Consider the following 8,298-nt stretch of genomic DNA (forward strand, 5'->3'; position numbering starts at 1 on the left):
GACCATAAAATAAATTGTGACTTGTGAAATTATTGATCTTTGATCATAAAATAATTTATGACCTATAAAATTTTTAATTTATGATCGAGAAATAATGTATGACTAATTTATTTGATATGTGACAAATAAATAAGTAGTGACTCATAAAAACGTATATGTAATCATTAAATGTATAATTGTGACCTTAATATATTTAATTAATAAAACATTTTTAACTATTTATTTATCACCTTAGTTTTGGATTTTGAAACTTTAAACCTAAAATTTGAATCGGTCATAATTAATACTTGACCTGTGAATTTTTCCCATATCAAAATGTCATTAGTGTCCGTAAATGGGCCGAACAACTTTGTCAATAGGCCCAATCAAAACAAACTCCCGCCAAATTACTGAACCGGATATACCCGGTTGCTACAAATGTAGCCGGTCACCAGTATAAAACCCGCTCTGTGCAGAACACAAGCAAAACGAAAACCCCAAAAGCTATACATTTCTCGTCCCAATGATTTAATTTTTTGTTTTTCTTCAACTTCTTCTTTTCAATTTTAAAAGTTTCCTATTTCTATGAATTTCGTGTTTTATACGATTTCATTTGATTCGTTTCTTAGCAATTCCGTGAGTACTTCAAATCCTCCACCGTCAATTCTGGTACAATGAGTGCAGTTAACATTACTAACGTCGCGGTGTTGGATAATCCGGCGTCGTTTTTGAGCCCCTTCCAGTTCGAAATCTCCTACGAATGTGTTTCTCCTCTTAAAGACGGTACTTTCTCGCTTCTCATTTAATCTTATATTTCCTTCGATTGTTTTATTTTTGGTTTCATTTGCTATTTTTTAGTTGAATTCGAAGTTTTATTTTATCATTTGAAGATGAATTGGTGTTGTGTTTGGTGCTTAATGAATTAATTTCCTTTTAATTAAAAGACTTATAATTTAGCTAAACTAAATTGTGTTTTTAAAGTAATAAATTTGAGGACTGCTGTATTCTAGGGCTCTTGATGTTAAATATTAATTCAATTTTCATGATTTCCCTTTGCATTCAGAAAATATGGTTGTTTCTTTGTGCTTGATGCTGTGTACATTGCTTTTTGTTTAGCTATATATGTAGTATGATTCCAGGTAGATGTATCATTTCTCGTTCTTGAAGATCGATTGTGGTTCATTGGATTCAACGATTGACATTGGTCTCTGGAATTCCATAATTGGGGTGTGAGAAAATTTATTTAATATGCCTTTTGAATTTTTCATGCATGAAAAGAAAAACTCTGTGGTTCAGAGTACTACACCTAGTTTTAGGGCCATTTATTTCCCCCTTTTTTTTTTTTTCCTTGGGTGTCCAAGCCAACTTACGTGCACCTCGACTAATTCCACGGGTCCCTAAAGTATACAACCTGGTACTCATTTCAGTGGGTCCGAGGGGATTCGAATTGGTGACCATTGGGAGCAAACCTAAGGTTTGACCACTAATCTAACCCCCAGGGTTAGTTTCAGGACCTTTTGAATGTATAAGATAGATTGATAAATCTTTTGAAGGGCTTTGAGGACCAAGCGATTAATCAGGAGAACTATCTCTAAGGTTTCTAGTTAGATATTTTTTATGTGCTCATGTGATGTGGAATTTGTGCTCGAGTGAGCCATTGTCACTAGTCAGTACTTCGTGAATTTTATTTTTGACATAATGCTCTTTTCTCTTGCATAAATTTGGAAAGATGTTTACAAAAGTGTGGTTTGAGAAAGTGCTAGACTGCAAACCACAGATTGTTATTGAGATTAGAATCCTGTTGTTTTGTCTTGCAGTGTTATATTAATGTATGTGCATAAGTTAACTAGTCTCTATATTACACGTGTGCATACAAGTTTGGTGCATTAAATACACGGATTGGACAAATCATGCTCCGATAAACTATATGATTTTTTAGATAATATTACAAAATAATTAGCATTTCCTTCCATCAAGGGATGCTCGTCTTACTGAAAGGTCTCTGACATGACCAGAAAAACTAAACAACAGCATTAATAAAAATTAATTCGACCGGGAGTTTACTATATTAACAAATAACTGTAACTAATATGTAGACCTATTAAGAAAAATTAATAAAGGAAAAAATCATGGTTTTGAGGGTTAATAATAGCATTTATAAGTCTAAAGGATGTCTGCATTATTCGTGTTAACTTTGTCCATTGTTGGTAGCAAAGTTTACTAACATGGGAGATATATTTTATTCCTTTCTTTTACTTTGACCTCAGTAGGTTTTTGGGGATTGTTTGGAGAGAGAATTGAAACCATTGACTGGCATGCTTGGAAACGATAAGACTGTAGTCTCTTGGAATCAAAAGCGAGAAACCCTCTGTATGTGTGCGCACGCGAGCTCTTGGGTATGGGTGGGGAGCCATTTTTGTGTTCATGTCTGTTCTGGTTGTAGTGTCTTGTAATAGCAATAGCCCTAGCCAAGTGCAAACTTGTTTGTTTATGATTTGAGCTTTTACCATAAACTAGGGGCCAAGACTGCACAGTTCAATATCATCTTTAGCACCATCTTCTCTCTATCGTTTTTAATGTAGTTAATCTATTTATGTTCATTTCCATGAATACTCTTTTTTACTTTTACCTTGACACAGATGGGTCTGCTTTATAATCTCACTTTGGTTGGACAAAATTAAAATACAATATTTTTCCCAGTTTGTAATTGTTGAACTGCATGTGCAGATTTGGAATGGAAACTCATCTATGTTGGATCTGCTGAGGATGAAACTTATGACCAGCTATTAGAAAGTGTTCTTGTTGGACCAGTCAATGTGGGAAATTATCGTTTTGTTCTGCAGGTAAAGCAAGTTCTGTTGAAAAATGATTTTGCAGTTCACCATTATTTTATATACTTGTTGGAATTTTACATTTTGTGGGATTGATAACAGGCAGATGCTCCAGATCCTTCAAAGATCCGTGAAGAAGACATAATTGGAGTGACAGTGCTTCTCTTGACCTGTTCTTATATGGGTCAGGAATTTGTTCGGGTGGGCTACTATGTCAACAATGATTATGATGCTGAACAGCTGAGAGAAGAGCCTCCGCAAAAGATCTTGATTGATAGGATCCAAAGGAACATATTAACTGACAAACCTAGGGTTACTAAATTTCCCATTAATTTTTACCCCGAAAACAATGAAAGTGGAGACCAAGGCCCTCAACCTGAGAGTGCTACTGATGAAGAACAACTGCCTTCGCCCAATAATGAGGGAGAACCGTAATTCTTTTGACTAAATTTTCTAGGCATTGTTGGCCACGAAAGCATGCGGCGCTATCAACTTAGGGTTGTCTTCTTTATGATGAAAACGGTTTTTTTGGCTCCCAACTTGATGAAGCCATAATACTGTAGTCGGCCGTTCCAAATTAGGCCTTTTTGTGTTGGTGCTGCAGAAAATACTTTTGGCAACTGCCATGGATCACGAACTCTATGATGACATCATGAAAAACTGATGCTATAGTCTGTATATCATCAATTGGGGGAAGAATTCTATGTTGTGGCAGTAAAATTTTCACCTTGGTTTACAAGGCCATTAAAATCTATTCGTTAGTTTGGGCATGTGTGGTTTGCACAATATCCTTGAAATTAGAAGATTTGATTATAATCGAACAATAAACTCAGCTTAAATCAAATGTTATTCAAATAAGTTTCATAGTGCATGAATCACACGGTAAAATGTTACATGCGAATCATTTAGCTAGTTTGGAAGGATCATAACTTGTTCGCCCAAGGAAACTAACAAAAAATACATGTAAGAAAACTGTTTTCCTTTTTCCTGTGTTTTTTTTCCCCACCATGTGGTTTAGCCAAAATTGGAAAAATGTCTGACTGGTGCAAACAGACCGTCAACTTGCTTATAAGTTCGTATTCATTGATATCTAGCCACATTTTGGATCTTCATTCTTGCCTTGAAGACAATAAGCAACAGAATATTGTTTTCTTCAACTGTCATTTTTCCGTTTCTTCTTTCCTTGGTACTCTCTCGAACTTCCTCTCTCCAACCTTGACGCTTCCTTCTGCAGTTCCCAAAAGGTTAAGCCCTATTTGGCATATAGCTTTCATAACTAAATATCAGCTTGAGAAGGTAGCAAGATGCATGTTACCTTCCTTGATCTTTTCTTCTGTTTCCATTCTCCTTTCGCTTTCTTCTTCAACTTGGTCGGCTTCTCCTACCGTGTCATGAAGAAACAAATTTAATCAGGTCAAGTAGTTTAACATGAAACCTATCCATTTAGCATTTTAGTGAGCTCTGAGAAGCAGGATAACATACCTCTCCTGATACTGCAGTTGCATCCTGCATCTCAGAATGAGCCTCTCCCTCAATCTGCCCATCGCTGTTGAGCATAAGCTTGAGCCTGCCTTCTCTTAGTAATTTTTCAGAACGGGCATGTCTCTGTGAAGGACACGAAACAAAGTTTCTGTAAGAGAAGTTATTTTGAGCACGTGAACGAGTCAAACAAATGCTAGATACTTTAATAGAATAGAGAAGCAAGACATGAAATTGCAGCCACTATAGGCTTTAGAGCTTTTATTTGACAGAAACTATTCACTTGAATATCACTCAACAATCTGCTACTTAAATGAAGAGACGTATATCTCTCCAACTCAGTGTTTCAAGTAAAAATTCTAGGGTTAAAACAATTAAAGCACAACAGTCAGATATTAGTTCATTATATTCATGAATATGAAACAGAGGAACACGTATATTGTTGCTTATTTATGCCCAATCACCTTGGATGCAATATAAGTAGACCTGACAAAACTTGGGAATCTAATTTCAGAAAAATCCTAAAATGTCAAAAGAGAAACAAAATCACACACACACAAGCACACCTTTAAGAAGCCAAATATTCCAAGAAGCAAAAGGATTATATCGGATAAAAAGCACAGAAGGGGGTTTTAGCCATTTAAATTTTATCTTTGCTAGTCAATCATGGGCAGGAGAATACAGTATTCTCAATGTATACTTTGGATACATGTACACTTATAGAATGTTAAGGGAGGCCAACACATATATATAAAAATTAAATACATTAAGGATAAATATTATCAAACATTGCATAGAAAATAAAAACACAAGTGAATAATTACCTTGGAGGTGAGATGGGCCTTTAGAGTCTCCTCTGACAAGCACACGATCCTAGGGCATAGCCTGCACTTGAAAACTGATTTTAATTTTAAGACGCAGTCTGCTGCATCCAATGGGATTTCATCATTTTCTTGATTGTGCTCGGTATTTACAGGTTCAGCATTGCCTTTGCCACTTGGACGACTTTCAGCGATGATTTGCATGAGATTTTGAGTTGTGATATCGTCATCACTTGTTGGTAAACCTGCAAAAAATAATGTCGTTGAACAATCAGAATGGCAGCATATGCAGGAAAGAAGGCTAAACATTTGAAGAATATCTCCAACAAGCAATAATTTCTTGGAGAAGTTTCAGAGCATTGTACACGCTACACGGGCTCACATGGATCTCTTGTGCCAGAAGGAGGCATGTAATTGAACCTGAAGTTGTTGGAAGCAATATAGAACAACTGAACTAGTCAAGGGTCGTCATGAAGTTTTGGAAAAGGTATATGAATCCTTATGCAATTGTACATTACTCCATGAGGGGCCATATCTTCAAGGACATCAAGTTCTTATTTTTCTTATTTTATGTAAATTTTACAATCAACACAATTTTTTACTGAAGCAAATAAGCTTTCACATCATCAGAAGATTTGCATCCACATAGATTCGTGGTAATAAAAAAATGCATAATTCCCAAGAAAAGAAAATTAAGGCTACACCCATTTTTATAGAGATCTGAACCAAGCCACAACTTGCAGCATATGGCTAACCTGAACAACGATGTGATTGTAAATTATAACAATGCTCCCATGCAGGCCACTAAAATTGCAAGAAATTGCTGTACAAAAGCCGATGCATTAAAATAAATTATTGATGCAACTCTGACGCTCTGAGTAATATAACATGCGCAAATACTATCAATTACTTTACCAGAACCAAAAATCTGCCGCAGAGATACAAAATTCCTCGAGGAAGAAAACTGGAACTTAACAGTATCAAGATGGAATTAGTATTAATGCAAGAAGCATATGGTTCAAGTTGAACTTACATTCAACAACTCTACAATCCCTGCACAAAATTTCTATAAAATTGGCTTTCATTTTTATTCAAAGAACAGCTATTGACAAACATCTTGACATGAACAGAGGGGAGATACCAGAGAGAGAGGAATCAGATAGAAAGTTACTCGAGCTTTAGTGACTAAAGAGCTCTATTAACCCTAGACAAAGAAGTCAAAAAGGACAGGAACCAAGTTTAATAGAGAAGGATTGGACAGTTAACTGATTTTTAGATCGACTGTCGGAACTTTCTTGACCAGGAGTTAGGCTATTTTGGATTTGATGTGTATAGTGTTGTTTTCATCATGAGATGAGAACAGAAATACAAATTAAGCTTTTCAACCCTCACATAAGTAGCATTCACGGTACTAGTGACTAAAGAGCTCTATTAACCCTAGACAAAGAAGTCAAAAAGGACAGGAACCAAGTTTAATAGAGAAGGATTGGACAGTTAACTGATTTTTAGATCGACTGTCGGAACTTTCTTGACCAGGAGTTAGGCTATTTTGGATTTGATGTGTATAGTGTTGTTTTCATCATGAGATGAGAACAGAAATACAAATTAAGCTTTTCAACCCTCACATAAGTAGCATTCACGGTAAATACACAAAAAGCAAAAACAATACCGTTTGAAGTATCTCAGTGTTCAAAACTCTGCACGTGTAATGAAGATAGTGCAAAGAAAGAGCACAGCAGACTAATGTTATAAAACCAGAACACAAAAATCAAGAAATGGCCATTTCATTCATGCCAAACAAATTTGCATTAGTGTATTTACCAATCGTAAATTTACTCTCATGTGAAGTGTAGATTATAAACCCAGATTCGATAAATATCCCAAAAACTGAATCTTTCAAAGAGCAAAGTTAAATACCTGATGAATCAAGATTAACTTCATTTACTGAACTATGCTCACTTTCATATCCTGAAAGACAAAGAGAAGACAAATGAATTCGCTGTAAATATAATATATGAATTAAGTCATGTGGAAATTCAAAAACTGACCAATCCGATTTTCAACAATTGGCAAGAAAAATTATGTAATCAAGAAACATGCAGTACAACACTAATTATGGAATACTACCAAGAAACAGATTTTCACTACTAGATGAGTAATTATGAATTAATTTTAAAAAGCAGAAATTCAATAATTTACATAAAGAAGCTAACTTGAAGTTTCATCTGAAGAAATATAAAAAACACAAAATTCCCAAAATTTTGACAAAAAATGGCAAGAAAATTGCATAACTACTGATATATAAATACCAGAAGAAGAGGAAGCTTGATCGTTCTCTCTCAATTCTGCAACCTCATTTTCTTCTTCATCTTCTGTTTCCTCTGTTGCCTGAACCTCTGCCTCTACTTCGGAGTCAGAAGAAGAAGATGATGAATCAGAGGGAGCATCCCTGTTACCATGTTCAAGCCTGTAAAATCTCCTTTTTATCATTTTCTTTTGTCTCTTTTATTCTCAACTGCAAGAAATAAAGAAAAACAATAAACCCAAAGTACTGAAGTTGTAACACTCATTAAAGAATATAGTGTCTATACAGTTACATATATTCTCGGCCGCCAAAGATTCAGCTCTTTATTAAATAATATAAAATAAAATAATTAAAGCATTCTTAGATCCAACAGATTCAATGGCTAATGGGTTACCTAAATAAATTTAAATTTCACCAATCCATTGTTGTTTACTTTTCTTGCTTTTACTACAAGTGCCGCAGTAGTTATGAGAATCGACTTCAGAAAGGAAAAAATAAAACAAAACCCTAATTGCTTCGTGAATTCAAATGAATCCCAAAAATGAAGGAGCGATTTGTATGTACCTACGTATATAAACTCATTATTTCGAGTTCATGAACCCGGAATTCCCTGAAAAATAATCGTTTCCTACTGTAAATAGATTTATGAAAAACCCATGAACATTAAAAAATAAAATAAAAGCATCAATGAATGTATTTACAGAAAAGCGCAAACGCATACAGTGAGAGAAGACGACGACCTGAAGAATGAAACGGCTGATTGTAATGTCCTCAGTCAGAGGGGGGGTTTTGGTTTGGAGAATGAGAATACACCAAAACTTTTAGTTTTGATATTTGATCCTTCAAGTTTTAGCTCAAGTTTGCATTGACCCCAGATTTAAAA

General features: G+C 35.0%; 2 protein-coding genes across 5 annotated transcripts; one reads left to right on the forward strand and one right to left on the reverse strand.

Annotated features, from left to right (window-relative positions):
- The first annotated feature begins 468 nt into the window (after positions 1 to 468).
- Positions 469 to 3,767, forward strand: LOC111367374 (histone chaperone ASF1B). The gene is made up of 3 exons (XM_022988210.1): positions 469 to 762; positions 2,707 to 2,822; positions 2,913 to 3,767. The coding sequence occupies exons 1-3, from the start codon at positions 654 to 656 to the stop codon at positions 3,243 to 3,245; spliced, it is 558 nt and encodes a 185-aa protein (XP_022843978.1). The 5' UTR covers positions 469 to 653; the 3' UTR covers positions 3,246 to 3,767.
- LOC111367373 lies at positions 3,645 to 8,298 on the reverse strand. Of its 4 annotated transcripts, none has more exons than XM_022988207.1 (8): positions 8,156 to 8,235; positions 7,980 to 8,025; positions 7,420 to 7,625; positions 7,028 to 7,078; positions 5,114 to 5,355; positions 4,293 to 4,415; positions 4,126 to 4,191; positions 3,645 to 4,038 (listed from the first exon to the last, which is right to left on the reverse strand). In XM_022988207.1, the coding sequence occupies exons 3-8, from the start codon at positions 7,598 to 7,600 to the stop codon at positions 3,964 to 3,966; spliced, it is 738 nt and encodes a 245-aa protein (XP_022843975.1). In that variant the 5' UTR covers positions 7,601 to 7,625; positions 7,980 to 8,025; positions 8,156 to 8,235; the 3' UTR covers positions 3,645 to 3,963. The 4 variants fall into 4 exon arrangements, with proteins under 4 accessions (XP_022843975.1, XP_022843974.1, XP_022843977.1 ...); XM_022988206.1 differs by having other exon boundaries at positions 8,137 to 8,218; XM_022988209.1 differs by lacking the exon at positions 7,980 to 8,025 and having other exon boundaries at positions 8,156 to 8,298.

The sequence above is a fragment of the Olea europaea genome, chromosome 18, assembly GCF_002742605.1.
Source record: "Olea europaea var. sylvestris chromosome 18, O_europaea_v1, whole genome shotgun sequence".
NCBI lineage: Eukaryota > Viridiplantae > Streptophyta > Magnoliopsida > Lamiales > Oleaceae > Olea > Olea europaea.

Excerpts from the sequence above, each read along its gene's own strand:
- LOC111367374 (XM_022988210.1), top strand. The coding sequence starts at position 654 with ATGAGTGCAGTTAACATTACTAACGTCGCGGTGTTGGATAATCCGGCG. Across the intron at positions 763-2,706 it reads TGTTTCTCCTCTTAAAGACG|ATTTGGAATGGAAACTCATC; the intron begins GTACTTTCTCGC and ends CTGCATGTGCAG. Across the intron at positions 2,823-2,912 it reads ATTATCGTTTTGTTCTGCAG|GCAGATGCTCCAGATCCTTC; the intron begins GTAAAGCAAGTT and ends GATTGATAACAG.
- LOC111367373 (XM_022988209.1), bottom strand. The coding sequence starts at position 7,600 with ATGATAAAAAGGAGATTTTACAGGCTTGAACATGGTAACAGGGATGCT. Across the intron at positions 7,079-7,419 it reads TCAAGCTTCCTCTTCTTCTG|GATATGAAAGTGAGCATAGT; the intron begins GTATTTATATAT and ends TTTGTCTTTCAG. Across the intron at positions 4,039-4,125 it reads AGAAGAAAAGATCAAGGAAG|AAGGAAGCGTCAAGGTTGGA; the intron begins GTAACATGCATC and ends TGGGAACTGCAG.